The sequence below is a fragment of the Boleophthalmus pectinirostris genome, unplaced genomic scaffold, assembly GCF_026225935.1.
Source record: "Boleophthalmus pectinirostris isolate CB_2022bp ecotype Guang Dong unplaced genomic scaffold, ASM2622593v1 HiC_scaffold_20, whole genome shotgun sequence".
In the NCBI taxonomy this organism is placed as follows: domain Eukaryota; kingdom Metazoa; phylum Chordata; class Actinopteri; order Gobiiformes; family Gobiidae; genus Boleophthalmus; species Boleophthalmus pectinirostris.
The window spans coordinates 33,354,418-33,371,719 of NW_026571153.1; the positions used below are offsets into that span (position 1 = coordinate 33,354,418).

Here is a 17,302-nt window from a genome sequence, read left to right on the forward strand (position 1 = left end):
TGTATCATGTCCCATGTCACCCCCACTAATCACTAGTTAAAGGTCCTATATTACAAAAAAATTAAATCATGTTATAATGTTGTTAGCACCTTAAAAACAGACCTGGAGTTGTGTTTTGTTTCATTCACACGTTTGACTGCTCAAAATGCTCTGTTCCACCTTGTGATGTAGTGGCAGTTTTCAAGTTAATTGCTCCTTTTAATTTTGTTGGAAATTCTACGACTGAAATTATTCAAATGACTCTAGTAAAGGTGTAAAGAGTTTTAAAACACAGTGGAGCACTGTGACATCACAACGTGAAACACTATTTTCTGTTTGAGAGACTAAATGTGCAGGGTTTGTGTGAATGAAAGCAAACTCAACTCCATGTCTGTTTGTGATGAGAAAACAGCATTATAACATCAGAAAAGAATGTCATCTAGGACTTTTAATGATAACAAAATGACTGTGCTAGTGTTTGTAGAAGAGTAGAAATAGTTGAATTAGCTGTGAGGCCACCCACAACACTCATGCCCCTCACTTTGACACTCGTCTGCTTGGGGACATGTCCTGGAGGTGCCCGGTGTGGGAGGGGGGAGGGGTGGGTGTGAGGGCGCTCCTCCTCTTCACGGCTCTGTCTCCTCTGCCTCTAACCCCTAACACGAGCAGCACATGTGGATGGCTTGTGTCACCATTACTGTTTAACACATTTAATCCATCCTGTCAGGTCCGGTCCACTGCTCCCTCTGCTGGTGACTCTGAGCACTGCAGAGAACTCGGATCAAGCCTTTTCCACAACAATCACCAAAGCCTGCAGAGAACTCGGATCAAGCCTTTTCCACAACAATCACCAACACCTTCTCCTGCTTTTGTGCCTTTAACCAGGGGATTAGGAGGTTATATTGTCATTCTCTCATCAAAAACATGTCTGAAGAGCTTTTAGTTGTCTATTTTATCTCTCCTGGGCCTTATGGTTCCCTGTACATTTTTGTACAAGGTCCACCCACAATCCATGCTCATAACAAGTCTCCAAAAACAGACAAAAGCAAGATGGAAAACTACAACTAGACAAACCTGATGTGATGTGCTGTAGTTTCTTTAGCGGGATGCACGCTGATTGTGTTGTGACAGCGCTCTGCAGGGGGAGTTACTTAACTCTTCCATTATTGTTCTAATGTTGTTTCTTCATCACAAACACACCTGGATTTGTGTTTAGTTTTATTTACACACGTTTAACACACAAACTCTCCAGCTTTTGGCTGAGTTCTTCCCTCAAACTAAATGCACTATTCCTTCTTATGTCATTAAATGGTAAATCAGGAAATGCCCCATAGTGTTTTTAAACCCCATACATCTACAGTTAAATCATTTGGATCATTTCAGCCCTGGTATTCCTTAACTTTGAAGTTGCAGCTATTGTTTTAGCTTCATCGAAGCTGCTTCTCTCCTCAGTGCACCAGCAGATGTTACACACTTTCTATTGACAATCTCAACTGAACAAATGGAATAAAAGCAACAACTTTTAAAGACTATTCTATTCCAGTATTGTATAGTAAAGCAGTTCAAGTGAGGCCACCTGTTCACCTCAACACTACCATTCAATGACATCACAGGGTGGAGCATTTTGACATTGGGGTTGCAGATGTGTAGAATGTAGGAATACTCAAACGTGTGAACGAAACAAAACACAAGTCCAGGTGTGTGTTTGTGGAGGGAGCAGCATTAGAACATGACTAAAAGCTCTCAAGTCAGTTTAGCGTAATATAGGACCGATGATAAATGTTTTTTTTATGCTTTAGACAAGCAGGTGACTGACCCTCCACCCAAAAAGTTCCACACTGCACATTTTAAAGCGTGTTTTTCTTGTAAATGTTGTGGAGGAGGCCTGAGCGAGTGTCTCTGTGTCTGGACCGTGGGCAGTCGTGCTCTGGTAAAGACAAACCTGGTTCCATAGTTCTGAAGCTGTGACTAACAGTGCTGGTGCTGTGGACCGCACTTTTCCCTCAGGCGGACATGTTGGGGTCCTCATGGAAACGACTAACCTGTCAAAGACAAAATGGCTCCTTCAATGTGCAGTTTCTCTGATCTCGCCCTGTTCTCCTCATGTCGCTTTGATTTAACCATGTTTTGTTTCAGGAGTCATGTGATCCTGCTTCTTTAGCCGGAGCCACACACACACACACACACACACACTGTCCTCTGTGTGTGTGTGTCTGCATGTGTGTGTGCGCATTTGTGTGTGTGTGCTCTGTGTCTGCGTGTGTGTGAGAGTGTGAGAGTGTGAGAGTGTGTGAGTGTGTGAGTGTGAGTGTGAGTGTGAGTGTGAGTGTGAGTGTGAGTGTGAGTGTGAGAGTGAGAGTGAGAGTGAGAGTGAGAGTGAGAGTGAGAGTGAGAGCAGGCCTGAAGACTCCCCTGGACCCTTGCTCCTTCTGTTCCATCTCCATCATCATTCATGTGGTCCAGAAGAGCTCCTCTGTGTTTTTAAAGTTCACACACCTTCACCGCACCTGCTCTGATCCATTCTGCTTAAAGCCGCACTGTGTAACTTTCCTGATGGAAGGTGATTTCTGTGGAGATTGTTGCTTTGCCTGGAATGTTCTTCAGTAGACAGTGTTTGTGTTCTATTATGTTCTAGGTGAGATCTGCACCAATGCTGTACTGCGGAACATTCCAGTGCAATGCAATGTCCTTCCATGGAAACAAACAAGTGCCAGACCTCCACCAGAAAAGCTGCACATTGCATCTTTAAAGCACCTCAGTGAGACGCGGATGTAGTAGGTTGTACAGACACAAGTGAAGTCAACCCAAAGTATCTGTAAAAGTCTCATGAGAGTTTATTAAAAGTGGCCACAGTAGATAGAAGAAGCAGCCGGGCCTGACCGGTGCACAGGTCCAGAGGAGTCCAGGCACGAGTGCACGGGGCGCAGATGGGACATGACGGGTGTAAAGTCCCAGTGTAAAGACTAAACTTGTTGATTTTTTTCGAGGAGTCCGTATGAGGGAGAGGGTCGGGATGAGGGCAGCAGGTGAGACCCAGCAGCAAACGCTCGTCAAACCTAGACAAACTAGACAACCGTAGCCTGGAGCCAATCAGAGGCTGGTGTGAATGCAGGGGGCGGGACCGGCTGTGGCTGTGATGGTGGTGGGAGACAGGAAGTGTGTCTTTTTGAGCCAATCAGGGGCCGGGATGATCCTGCATGGAGGGGTGTGTGTCGGGACCTGATCGCAGTCCATGTGTCTGTGTGGGATGGGGCGGGGGTCAAGAGCAACAACTGTCAATCATAAAACTCTCATCACAAGTAGACGGGGCATCTGGAGTAAAGCCTCTGGACGTCCTGTTCTCCATGATGAGTGGACACTGCTGTCAGGACACTCTGGGTCAACACAGACACATGGGCTCCTTAAATTGACTCGTCTCCCTCATTTCCATCTCCTTGTGTGTCCTGCCTGTGTCCTGTGTAGTTTTGCTATGATAACTCTGTGTCCTTCTGACCAACTGTCCTCTCTCCTGTCCACTGTGGTCCTCTGGGTGCATGTCCTCACAGGTCCATGCTGAGCAGCACTGTGGACAAAAATGAGAAGACCTCCGGTGGAGTCCTGTCCTCCAACAATGACGAGAACAACTCCTCCCCTGGCTCTGGAAACACAGGTAAAAGTATGACCTGTGACCTCTGACACCTCTGACGCCTGAGACTTCTGACACACGCCTGAGACTTCTGACACCTCTGACGCTTGAGACTTCTGACACCTCTGATGCCTGTGACCTCTGTGACACCTCTGACACCTGTGACCTGACACCTGTTCTGTGTTGGTAGGTGGGACAGGCACCCCTCCCGCCATCGGGGGGCAGAAGGACTCGGCCAAACCGCGCTCCCTGCGTTTCACCTGGTCCATGAAAACCACCTCGTCCATGGAGCCGTCGGAGATGATGCGCGAGATCCGCAAAGTGCTGGACTCCAACAGCTGCGAGTACGAGCTGCGCGAGCGCTACATGCTGTTGTGCGTGTCGGGGAACCCGGCGCGGGACGACTTTGTGCAGTGGGAGATGGAGGTGTGCAAACTGCCACGCCTCTCGCTCAACGGAGTCCGCTTCAAACGCATCTCCGGAACCTCCATCGCCTTCAAGAACATTGCCTCAAAGATCGCCAACGAGCTCAAACTGTGAGCGCGCCAGTCCAAGCAGGAGGAGAGCGTTAAGGGCACTGAAATGGAGACCTAAGCTAACGCGAATGCTGAAGCTAACACTGAAGCTGGGCCCACGTGGGGATTGTTGTGTGGACACTGTAGGGTTCTTCCTGCTGTTCTCTGCATGTCTGCCCTCTGCCCATGACCACTCCTCCTCCTGTATTTATTCTGTTGTTCACGGTTCTGCTTTGGGCTGGACTGAGGACTCAAATCCTGGACTTTCCACACGACCGGCGAGTCCGGACTGAACAAGCCCTTCAACAGCACAAGCACATCTTCATCACTCCTCCTCCTCAGCACAGTTCCCCCCACAGGCCTTTTTGTTACTTTGACATGATTTTAGTTTCTTTTCTTGCTTGTTTAAAAGTTGTGCACTGGAAAAGATGGGCATATCAGACGTTAAGGGGAGAGTTGTAGATTCATTGTTGCCTTTTCTTTGAAGAATTTTTTTTTTCACAAAGTCAGCACATAATCACTTCGTGTTGGCGTGACGCCTTCACATTGAGCGGTTTGCTTTGGGCCCTCAAGCGTTCCAAATATACTGGGCAGTTCATGTGTGACTATATCTACACCGATCACTGGACTAAGCCAAATCTACATGATGAGTGGTGACATGTTCTGCTTTTTTGATTTGACCCTATATTTTCGTGCTTTGTACAGACTGATGTTGGAGGCTGACGTTGGAGGCTGGTGTGGTCATTGCTGCCTTGTGTTGCACCTTTCACATGTGGAGGCGGAGCAGGTGGAGAGACTGTCACTCATGAAGGGGTCACAGAACCTAACACTTTGTTTCTCACGATGACACTGTCCTTTTCGACCTGTTTGAGTTTAGACCCATGGAGATTTGTTCTTTTAAACGCTGATCTTTGTATAAGGTGCTGGGGATCGGATTCTAATGATATTTCCGGCTTTTGCTGTTATATTCTCTTTCAGGGTTGATTTCTTTTACATTTTTGTTTTACATTGCTGTAATTGACATGATTTTAACTGTGTTTTGAGCAAACTGTATCTGTAGTGGTGGGGATTGGGTTGGGGGTGATCAGCTCCTGAAAAATGTATTTGTTTTGTTTTCTTTTTGTGCAAAGCAAAGACAAAATGATGAAAAATTACAATGATAGTAATAAAAACAATGATATAATAATGACCGTAGACTGGAGTAAATGTGTGAATGAATTGCTGACACCAACCCTTTAAACTGAACACAGGGGGCACTGTAGGGAACCTGTGAATCACAAAAAGCCTTGTCGCGTTCTGGATAGTTTTAGTACACGTTATCATGCCCATACCACCTACACATACAGAGGTAAAACCCAGCTAAGGAATGTGGCCGCTACAGGTCTCTCCACCTCTCCCAGTACGACCAAGACTCACTTTCAACCATTTTATTCTAAAATAAAAAAACATTTGAGTTCAAGAAACAATGAAACTGTGTCTCACAGAGAACGCACACAGAGCTTTGGGAAAAGTACAAAAAAAAAAGCACTGCTCTCTAAACCATGAGCTCCAGTCCTGGGCTGCCACACTAAACTAAACATGAGCCTCTTTGATTTGATCCATTTGGAAGTTTGAGAAAGCGCTGTGTGAGCTGTGTCAACTGAAGCTTGACAGAGTTTGGCCGAGCTTGAAACAGGTCGGCGTCTCCTCAGACACTATGATATGGAAATGTGTCCTGAATATGATCACATACATGGTTCAGCTCGGAGCTTGTGAACACTGCGCACTACTCGTTTAGTCCCCACATTCATTATTACAAGAAAAGGTCTAAGCTAATCACATGAAGAATCTAGCTACAGCTCCCTGTCCTCTGGTCTAAAGACACACGACACAGCATGGCTCATCTTAAAGCAGTCTGTCTGATGGGGCGGGTCCACCACAGGCTCCCATGAGGAGGTAGGCGTGTCTTAAAGGGACTCTTGTGATGTCACTGGGCGCTCACAGGGTCAGTGGGATGTCGCCTGCTCCACCTTGGCTCCCAGCAGAGAGGGTGGGCCCTGAGCTGCCCCGGGGGAGGTGGAGTTTGGGCGGATGAGGGGCGGCGGAGGGTGGTTGTGGGGCGTGCGGGTCTGGAGCGGGCGCGTCTGCAAGGGTGGGGGCTGGCGCAGCAGACTGGGGGGGCCGCGGGGGGGCGGGCCTTAACAGAGGCGGGGGTTGGGACAGGGAGGAGGGGGGTTGTCCAGACGTAGGGGGAGGAGAGCCACCGGAGGTTTCGGATGGAGATTCCTCCATCTTCACCTGCAAACACACAGCACAGGGTTTGTACTCAATACAAAGTACACAGGACTATACTCCATAAAGTACACGGGACTATACTACATAAAGTACACGGGGCTATACTGCATAAAGTACACGGGACTATAATACAAAAAGTACACAGGACTCAAAAAGCACAATTCCCAAAAACTGTACTCCAGACAACACTGAGTATGAGCTCTGCAGACTCATCCTCCGGCTCTGGGCCCGTCCTGGGACAAGGGTTCTGGTTCGGGTGTGTAGGGCCTATTCAAAGCAGCAGCAGCGAGTCGGCCTCTTCTACATTTTTGGTATGTGAGAGTTCCTTTGTTTTGTAACTATTAGTAACTCATTACAGATTGATAAAGCTAAACTACTTCAGGGGAGATGGACTAGAACCAATTACTTGCCCAACTCTGGTCCAGAACTGTGCCACTGCTTTTCTAAATAGCACTTTAAAGCTACAGTTTGGAACTTTCTGGAGGTGGCACATCACTGCACGATTCCATGGAGATAGAAAGTTAAAACTACTTGGACATAAAACGTCTCCATGGAGAATGTGCCAAAGGAACAGTTCCAAGAAACAAGCAGGAAAAGGCCCTCCTCCCGTGCCAAATAAGAGTCAGGTTTGTGGAGATGCAAGCCCGCTCACAATAACTCATGTTTTTTTTTTTTTTTTTTTTTTAGTGCAATAAAAACAACCAAAATGAAAAAAACAAACATGTTTTATTTGAGTCCATATTTGATTGAAAAAACTACATCCTGCAGCTTTGTCTGTTTATTTTGTACATTTAATGTTGACATGATCAAAAAGGATCTTAAATAAAAGAGTGGCTTGTTCCGCTGGCTCAAAACTACCGTGAAGTGCCCTCACCTCGTCCTCTTCATTGGCCCCTTCGGCCCCGGGGCCCATGTCTTCCTCTTTGGGAGAGTCTTTGCTGGATACCTGCTCGGCTGCCCACTCCCTCAGCACCTCGTCCAGGTTAAAGCGGCGGCGGTACGTCACGAAGAAGGAGCTGACCTGCACATGACAAACATGAGCCCAGTGACACGCGCAGGGGGCAGAATGACACAGTGGAGGGGGGGTGCAGACCACACACCTGCGCCGGGGTCTTGGTGCCAATGACCTCGGAGATGGCACTGAAGTCTTTCCCGTAGCGGCGGATGGCTGTGGACACAGGACAGTGTCATTAACACAGCTGCACACACACAACCTAAATCCACACTGACACACTGTTTCAAACACATTTCAAACACATCTGAGCGCACTGCTCCTGCAGACAAACCCCTACACCCCCCTCACCCTGCACTGCCAGCAGCTGCTCCTCTGTGGTCCAGCGAGAGTTCATCTTGGTGTTGGGCTGGAGACAGAGACACATGTTGACACACGTGTGGATTAGCACAGGTTTGATAGGGGGTGAGCGGTGTTACCTCGGTGGGTTTAAAGGCGTCCACACCTTCACTCAGGCTGTGTTTCAAACTGCTGTTGGTCTGTTTGATGGCCTGCACCTGCACACAGGTCAAAGGTCATGTATAGTATGTTAATGTGGCTGTGAATGTGCAGAAACAGCACATGTTCAGAGGAGACAGGAGTGATCGTGGGGGTACCTGTCTTTTGAGGGACACGAGCTGTGTGTCCAGCTGCCGTATGCTGAGCTGTCCTGCATCGTGAGAAGCTGACACAGCTGTGATGTCCGCTTGGTCCAGGTACATGCCTTTGGGGGGTCTGCGGCGGGCCCTCAGAGGGTGGTGTCTGTACTGGGCCCCCATGCTCTCCTTCTTCACGGCCCCTGAGCGACTGGGGGTGAGTTTGTCCCCTCCGCTACCGCTGGGATTCTGTTTGGCGGCCTACACAACAGCACAGCATTAAGTCAGCTCCGGGGTGACACGGGGCAGTGGGACATACAGTACTCTACCTCCTTTACCTCCTTTTTAGCATCCACCTCAAAGTCACTGTCACTGCCCGGCTCACCCTCCTCCATCTCATCATTACTGAAAGCACAAACCGCTTTAGTCCAACACTTCTCCAGCGCCGCTGTGGACCGGGCTCACAATGAAACAGGGATACTTCTGTTCTATTGTGTTGTTGCGACATTTGATTAGCTCATAATTTCACTTTTCTGGAGGACATTGGGAACAGAAACATGACTGAATGTGAAAGTGAATGAAATGATGGTGGAGCAAACAGCTACACCCCAAAAATACTAGACTATTACTACTGTTGTACAAGGGGTCCCAAAAAAATTGACATCATTTTGCAGGCCAATCATTTTGGCACTTCTTGTTGAAATAACCTCAAATTTTAACAGAATGTATAGAAACAGATCTAAATTGTATATTGAATGTTTTATTTTTGTTCCATTTTCAGGTTGAGACATTCACTCCCAAAGAGAAGTTATTTTGCATCTTGGAATTTGCACGAGCACAGTCTCCCAAGACTGTGCAGTGTGCCTTCAACGCAAAATGAAAAACTTCACCACAATGTGAAGAGTTCAGCTGCTTATGCAAGACTAAAGCATCTGCTAGACCGACATCAGCATCATCACTGAGCTAGGCTTAGTAGTTATCAAGATAATTACTTTTATATAAAATATACATGGTGTCCTAATTTTTCTCCCTCCATTCATAGACCAGCTTCTTCTGCATCAGCCGATTCTCCTGGGCTCTCGTGTCACGTCACGTATAATGTTTGGCTCCAGTCAAATGAAGCTCACGAGGTTAGCAGAGGGAATTTGGAGCAGTTCTATATTTGAAAATTCAACTACGAATGTCATTGCAACCAAAGGAGTCAATCAGGAGCAAGGCTGAATCCACGCTCATTCCTGTCCACACCACTGCTTTGGCAGGGAGAGGGTGCTTAACAACGCTGTCAATCAAACCTGTTGCTAACACTAGTGGGAGTGGCCTCAGGGAAAGAAGGCACTTGATTGGTCTTAATTCTCTTCCTATGGGACAAACTATCCACATGAAAACCCCAGGATCATGCAGAGCGGGTTAAAAATCATCATTTTAAGGTCAGAATGCCAAACCTCATAGGCGCAGTAAAAGAAACCAGCCACACTTTTTCAATAAAAAGTGAACTGGAGTTGACGGAGCTGAAAGTGCACCCATGTTCATCTCTTATTTGGAAAGTGATGGCCAGCAGGTTAACCATGTCCACTTACAGTCTGTGGTTGTACATGAGTACTGAGTAAGAGGCTCACCTATCATCCTTCTCCCTCTTGCTGACGAGCCTGCGCGCCTGCCGGTCCATGACAGAGGTGCGGGTGCGTGTCTTCTTCCAGCTGTAGTAGTACTTCACCAGGCTGGAGATGAGTTTGTCTGGGAGCTGGACACATGGATGTGATTGAGTGAAGGTGTTCAACTACTCTAGTGTGGACAGTGTGGTGGACAGTGTGGTGGACAGTGTGGTGGACAGTGTGTCTCACCATCTGCTGAATGCGGTGGAAGCTCTTGCCATGGAAGCTGAAGGCCTGCTCGAACAGCACCTTGTCCTCCACAGTCCACTCGTCTGGGAATGGGGTGAAGTTGGCCAGGTCTGCCAGAGAGCGCTCCACGTCATGTTTGTGCCACAGCAGCATGCCCAGAGCCTGAACAGACACACAAGCACGTTAAAGGAGTTCCAGCACATTTATACAGGCTTAAAATGGACTTTTCAGAGCTTTTAACCATGTTATAGTTGTTTTCCCTCATTACTCAGCCAAAGTTGTTTCTGGAGTGATTCTGGCATGTTTGAGTAATCTTTAATCGCTTATTTTTAAGACGCCACATCAAGTCCTGTTTTCACCACTATCACCATATGCCCCCTGCTCTGTACTTGCTTCACTCTATTTAATTTTCTTAATCTGTGATACATGTTGGATTCAGCAATGCTCTGCTCTAGTGTGATGTGCAGCTATCCACAGGAGGGGCCCACAACATGCGGCGCTTTGTTAGGACATTTACAGCGACGTCAGCTCCCACTGGACACCAGTTTCGTAATGCAGACGTCAGAGGACTTGTTTCATTTTAGATCAATATTGAGATTTTAAATGTCCATTATAACATAATGATCCACGGGTGTAGAGATTAGAACTATAGCACACACAAGCACAATGTCTTTTATAAACGTGGAGGGAAAAAATAAAGTTTGCTTATTCTGACTTCTAGAGTCGTTTATACATTAGATCTGTTTTACTCATACATGAGTGATACACAAGAGCAAAAACAATGCTCTGGACTGAAGAACAGACCTGGTTCCCAGTCACTGCCTCCCCTCAATTACACTACAGTCACAACAGACATGCAACTTGGGTGTCCTGCCCAAGGACACAGTAACAGCTGGACCTGGGGATAAGGTTTCCAACATATTACAGTTTCATGTTTAAGGTCGAGGTAACAAAATGACTGTTGCCCTGCTTTAACAGTGTGGTACCTGCTCCATGTTGTATCCGTGCTTCTCCTTGGCCATCAGGATGTATTCGTCCACTGCACACATCACAATGGTTAGTCAGAACAGGTCCGCTCGGAGTGTGGAGGGTCTAGTACAGGTCTGTTCATAGTGTGGAGGGTCTAGTACAGGTCTGTTCATAGTGTGGAGGGTCTAGTACAGGTCTGTTCATAGTGTGGAGGGTCTAGTACAGGTCTGTTCATAGTGTGGAGGGTCTAGTACAGGTGTGTTCATAAGCCTTGTTTCCATAGGGCTGGTACTTTTAGGGGTCCCAAGCAGACCGCTGGAGGTAATATCTTCCATGGGGGCGTGGCACAGTTAGGACCTGGGAGCTGTGTAGTAGCAGAGTAAATTTATGTTTCAAAACCACATGCAAGCACGCCACAGCGTTGCCTTTGCGTATACGGGTGTAGCTTACAGACCTGTGTCATCGGCCTGGGCCCATTGTCATGGACAATGGTGTGCAGTGTGCAGTGTGCAGTGTCTGATCCTGTGTAGTGTCTAATCGCATGTAGGGTCTGATCACGTATTGGTTGGGGTCGTGTGTGGGGTGGAGTGCAGGAGAGGGGCGGGGCTTACACATGGCGTCAGACAGCTGGCTGTTGGGGCACCACACCAGCATGCTCCTCTGGTCTTTCTCTGTGTAGCGATTGGGACAGTCTGTGGACAGACAGGGACAGCTCAGGACACACATCCACATCCCGTCTACACGCTCCAAACCTGAGCGGCTTTAACGGACAAACATCTAAAGTCCAACCGTGTCAGGGACTCCACTCAACTCCACAATGTCACAGCACAAGAAAGCTCTTCAACATCTTCGCTCTTGTTTCCACATTACATACTAAGGATTTAGTTCCATCTTTTCCTCTTGCCTCCTCTCCTCTCTTCCCCCATCCCCCCCCTTCCTCTCCACTCCTTCTTGTGCCTCATCTCTCCTCTTCCCTCCCCTCTCCCCATCTCCTTTCCCTGCTTCCCTCTCCTCTTCCCCCTCTTCCCTCTCTCCTCTTGTCTCTCTCCCTTCTTCCCTCTTCTCTCTCCTCTCACCTGGTTTGAACTCGGGGATCTGGGCCTGGTAGTCTCCTCCCACTCTGATCATGCTGTCTGCAAGAGAAAAAGCACAAGTCCACCGGTTACATCCACACTCATCTGAAAAGAGTACCTGACTATTTAAAAAACAAATAAACAAAAAAAATCCCACAGCCAACCAGACTTGGGATGGGACAGATGACAAAACAATAAATTAAAGCAGTGTTTTCCAACCAGCTCAGAGGTACTGAATTTCAAAGATCTATGCTCTCTTTGAATACATCTTTTAGAATGTTTTTTGTAGGATTGATTTGGCACAAAGTAGTGTTATGACGATACTAAAATTTCAAACTCGATTTAAACAGCTTCATAAAATCGAGTTTTTATCATTTGTGACTTTTATCCACAGTCAGACCTTTTTGATCGTTTAATCTTTTCACAGGTCATATACACTTTTATGTCGTCACATCTGGACTACTGTAACACACTTTACACAGGCGTCTCTTAAAACACACTTTCCCATCTGCAGTTAGTCCAGAACTCCACAGCACGACTTTTAACAGCAACTAAAAAATGAGAGCATATCACACCAATGCTTGAGTCTTTACACTGACTTCCTGTTCAGTTTAGAATTGATTTTAAGATTTAGTTTGTTTTTAAAGCTTTGGATGTTCTGGCCCCACAGTACGTCTCAGACCTCATCCAGATTTACACCCTCCCACGCTCTGAGGTCCAGCTCCAGCTCATGGGGCCTAAGACAAGACTTAAAACCAAGAGGACAGGACCTTCTCTGTCATCAAACTGTCATGTTTATAAAATGTGCTGTAGAAATAAAGTGGACTGAATTTCAAAACTAAAGAAGAGATTTGATACTCAATACTGATTCTGATACCACAATGATAATAAAATATAGAATGTGATTTTCAACTTTAAATGGCTGCACTTTCTTTTCTATTCCCATGTGTGTTATATGTGTATTGGTCAGAGGTGCAGTAGGTTCATGTTGGTCCGTGTGTGTGTACTAGTCTATGTGCTCTGACACTTGTTCTGATACAACTCAACATCATTCAAAGCTTCAGAAAAGGTTCATTTCTGTCCTGTCAGTAGGACTTTTATAGTATCGATACCTGCTCAATTGAGTATCGAGTTTCAAAACTAGCTTTTGGTATGAATTAGTATTCGATTTTTCGATATATTTGACAACCTTAGAAACTTTAGAACTTAAAGTATGAAGATGTAATAGTGCTAATAGCCATTGTAGCAGTAAACAGATTTGGGGGTGTAGGGTTACTGAAGAGAAGCACTGAATCAGACTGGTGCAGTACAACATTTCAAACTCCATTTGGATACTACACAACAGACTGGATACTCAGAGGTTTATACATAACAGTGTTCAATAGAATAACTGTACTTTCTTTGAGCGCTCTTTTACTAATGCTCATATAGAGCAAAGTCCAGTTTTTATGATGAAATGCTTGGATACTCATTTTGGTATCAATTAGTGTCCTCCTCCTCCCCACTCTCTTTCCTCCCCCACTCTCTTTCCTCCCCCTGTCTCCTTCCTCCCCCTGTCTCCTTCCTCCCCCTGTCTCCCTCCTCCCCCTGTCTCCCTCCTCCACTCTCTTCATCCTGTGCTTTCCTCCTTCTCCACCCTCCCACTGCTCTCCCTCTACTTTCCTCCACCCCCTCCCCCCTCTGCTCTCCTCCTCCCCTCCTATCCCCCTCTTTGCTCTCCTCTTCCCTGCTCTCCTTTTGTCTTCTCCCTCTGCTCTCCTCCTCCCTCTCTCTCTGCTCCTCCTCCCCCTCTCTCTCTGCTTCTGCTGCTCCCCTCTCCCCCTCCCACCACCAACCCCCACGTGCGCATGCGCAGTGTGTTACCGTGAGCGTGCTCTTCGTCACTGCTCTCCTCCTCGGAGTGGGGTTGGCTGTTGCCGTTGGTAACGGTCTTGGCTCTGCTCCTGGAGAGGACCCCGGCCCCAGAGCGCTCCATCACGGAGGGCATGGCTCTGAAAAGATCAGTCACAACCAGTGGAGACATGTACTGACCACACCTGACTCCATCCTCCTGTACGTATCATCCAGTACAGGAGAAATGGAACTAGACATCTGGGGCTCACTATTTATCACGTGTTCAATTTCTTGGTAAAAGTGGGAGATTTGGTGTGTTATTTTGTAATAAAATAAGATTTGAGCAGCAGAAACTATTTTCCATGGCTAATTAACGGTTTATTCTGCTATTTGTTTGTCCATCTAAAAATTGTTTACTATCCTGCATTATTGTTATTGAGTCAGTGAGAAAAAGTAGTTTCAATATTATTGTTTATTACACTAAATCGCTGGAGTGACAGGCCCTGAACACACTCCACTCGTCTGCCCCCAGCACACTCCACTCGTCTGCCCCCAGCACACTCCACTCGTCTGCCCCCAGCACACTCCACTCGTCTGCCCCCAGCACACTCCACTCGTCTGCCCCCAGCACACCCACTCGTCTGCCCCCAGCACACCCCTCTCCTCTGCCCCCAGCACACCCCTCTCCACTGCCCCAGCACACTCCACTCGTCTGCCCCCACCCCACTCGTCTGCCCCCAGCACACCCCACTCGTCTGCCCCCAGCACACCCCACTCGTCTGCCCCCAGCACACCCCACTCGTCTGCCCCCAGCACACCCCACTCGTCTGCCCCCAGCACACCCCACTCGTCTGCCCCCAGCACACCCCTCTCGTCTGCCCCCCTGCACACTCCTCTCGTCTGCCCCCTGCACACCCCTCTCGTCTGCCCCCAGCACACCCCTCTCGTCTGCCCCCAGCACACCCCTCTCGTCTGCCCCCAGCACACCCCTCTCGTCTGCCCCAGCACACCCCTCTCGTCTGCCCCCAGCACACTCCTCTCGTCTGCCCCCAGCACACTCCTCTCGTCTGCCCCAGCACACTCCTCTCGTCTGCCCCCAGCACACTCCTCTCGTCTGCCCCCATCACACTCCTCTAGTCTGCCCCCATCACACTCCTCTAGTCTGCCCCCAGCACACTCCTCTCCTCTGCTGGATGAGGAACATGAGGAGAGTCACACTAGAGCACACACATCAGCTCGATCTGTATTCTTTTGGTTCAGGGAAGACTTTATCCAAACTTGTGATATTACACATTAGAATAAACAGCACTTCAATATCAAACGGTAAAACGGGGCTTTTTGGACAAACCTAAACACTGGCTACAGCGGCACTACAGTCTGGCACCCTGAGGCGCCCGGCGAACATCGTGGCGAACATCGTGGCGAACATCGTGGCGAACATCGTGGCGAACATCGTGGCGAACATCGTGGCGAACATCGTGGCGAACATCGTGGCGAACATCGTGGCGAACATCGTGGCGAACGTGGCAGAGGGCATCAGCACTCACAGCGAACAGACAAACTAGACGGTCATGTGAGGACACGGGCCGGCTGCGCGTGCCTGCGCTCACCCACACCGCACTCCGTGGCACCTCGTCTGAGCGACCCTAGGGTCCAGGATGAGGGTCCAGCGGGGTGAGGGGCGCAGCTCCGGAGCCACACTACGCCACACAATACGAGTGTTCGAGGCTCTCAGTGGCGCCTTTGTCTGAGGCTGCGCCGGGGCCCCAACCCAACAGCTGCTCTGCTCAAACTTCAGTCCGAACCAAAAGGAGCCCACTTTAACGCAAATAACGCCCCAGCAACACAAACGCACGTACACAGTGTATGAACACGGCCACGCGCCTCTCTTCCACAGCTTTAGTCGCCGAGGTAGCCTCGATCACCGCTGGGGTAGCCTCGAACATCCACACTGATGTATGACTTAATCCAATTTAAATTCACACAATAGAGAACCAAAATGAAGACTTTAAATATCCCGTTTGACCGTGTGGCTCACGCGCTAAACTGGTCAAACGCCTAAAAGCATCAATAGTTCAGAGTGCACTTTTACACTTTAGTGTCAGCCTTGTTTCACACTACAGCACACACACCGAGCCTCGGCTCACTCGCGGCTGGACACGGTTAAAGGAAACGAAGAGCAGTGATGGCTCTTAAAGAGTTCAGAGCCGGGACAGGAGACATCTGGCGGATAGTATCACACTGGAGCCCTTTTGTTTGTCCACGCTGAGCAGCGGGGCTCTGAGTCTGTGTGGACCAGTCCAAACTCTCACTCACTAAGTCCAGTCCGGCTATGGCTCCTCGCGGAGCGGGCAGGGGACTAGTGTGGGCCGCTGGAGTTGGCTGTGGGACTTTGAAATGTCCGGACGTGTTTCCCGGCTGTGTCGGCACGACCATAGAACACACGACCATAGAACACACGACCATAGAACACAGAGCACACGACCATAGAACACAGAACACACGACCATAGAACACAGAACACACGACCATAGAACACAGAACACACGACCATAGAACACAGAACACACGACCATAGAACACACTGTGGCCAATGAACACACTGTGGCCACAGAAGACAGGAGGAGGATGCTAGCGTTAGCCTGTTAGCTCGGGGCTAGTAGCGCGTTACAAAGTAACGTTAGTAGTAGCAGTAGTTGCTCTGTACCTTCCGCGTCTCTCGGTCTTGTCCACACTCTGAGTTGCTCTGCGGCTGTGTCCCTCTGCTCTCCCCGGAGGACAGGAGAGCCTCAGAGCATCCGGAAGCCTTGAACGGTTGTACTGAGAGCGGGTAGCGGTGGAGCGGGTATCGGAGCAGCGGGTATCGGAGGAGGAGCGGGTAACGTGAGGCAGAGCCGGAGCTGATGGAGCCGACTCTACTAGAGCCGCGACACACTACACCCTCAGCACTGTGGACATCCGCCCCACGCCTCTCCCAGAGCCTTAAGGAACTAGACCCCCCAAACTCCCCCACGCGGCTCCATCCGGTCTCTGCTGCGTGAGGATAAGACACAGCAGTGCTTCAGAGCGGCACGGCACGGTTAAACACAGAGCTACTGTACGTTTACAGTGTGTGTGTTTGAACATAGTACACCCCTACACAAATGAAAATATTATTTGATATCGTGATGAAATGTCTACATCATTTCCCACATAAAGTAACATTGTAAATGTTAACATTGTAAATGTTACTTTAGTAACAATGTAAATGTTACTTAACCCCCCCCACGCACGCACACACACGCACGCACGCACACACGGCTCATTTTGTCCTCATCCCAGTGAGGCAGTGTGGCGCGGAGGGATCTGCTGCGGCGCATCAGTGTGCTGAGGCTGTCCAGACTTGCTCTGATGTGCACAGAGCCGTGCGTGTGCGCGTCATCACGCTCACAAATCAGTCGTTTCCTTTTTAAACTCTTAGAACTCTGTGTGCGTGTGTGTGTGTGTGTGTGCGCGCGCGCGTGTGCGTGCGTGTGTGTGTGTGTGTGTGCGTGCGTGCATACGCGCGTGTATATGCTGGTGGTCACGTGCACTCTCCTGACACACCTGACAGTGTCATTTGCACTG

General features: G+C 48.7%; 2 protein-coding genes across 3 annotated transcripts; one reads left to right on the forward strand and one right to left on the reverse strand.

Annotated features, from left to right (window-relative positions):
- The first annotated feature begins 958 nt into the window (after positions 1 to 958).
- LOC129409761 (serine/threonine-protein kinase MARK2-like) lies at positions 959 to 5,313 on the forward strand. 2 transcript variants are annotated; one of them, XM_055156402.1, is made up of 3 exons: positions 959 to 3,005; positions 3,525 to 3,628; positions 3,795 to 5,313. In XM_055156402.1, exons 2-3 carry the CDS (start codon positions 3,529 to 3,531, stop codon positions 4,142 to 4,144), a joined length of 450 nt encoding a protein of 149 aa, XP_055012377.1. In that variant the 5' UTR covers positions 959 to 3,005; positions 3,525 to 3,528; the 3' UTR covers positions 4,145 to 5,313. The 2 variants fall into 2 exon arrangements, with proteins under 2 accessions (XP_055012377.1, XP_055012376.1); XM_055156401.1 differs by having other exon boundaries at positions 959 to 3,628.
- A 218-nt stretch (positions 5,314 to 5,531) lies between these two features.
- Positions 5,532 to 16,693, reverse strand: rcor2 (REST corepressor 2). Its single transcript, XM_020920463.2, is given in 15 exon segments — positions 5,532 to 6,282; positions 6,284 to 6,396; positions 7,268 to 7,414; positions 7,494 to 7,561; positions 7,697 to 7,754; positions 7,825 to 7,902; positions 8,002 to 8,241; positions 8,319 to 8,385; positions 9,597 to 9,721; positions 9,822 to 9,983; positions 10,808 to 10,860; positions 11,402 to 11,482; positions 11,867 to 11,923; positions 13,727 to 13,854; positions 16,404 to 16,693. Coding segments are annotated over 14 exon segments (1,551 nt in total). The 5' UTR covers positions 13,851 to 13,854; positions 16,404 to 16,693; the 3' UTR covers positions 5,532 to 6,104.
- Between the last annotated feature and the right edge of the window lie 609 nt (positions 16,694 to 17,302).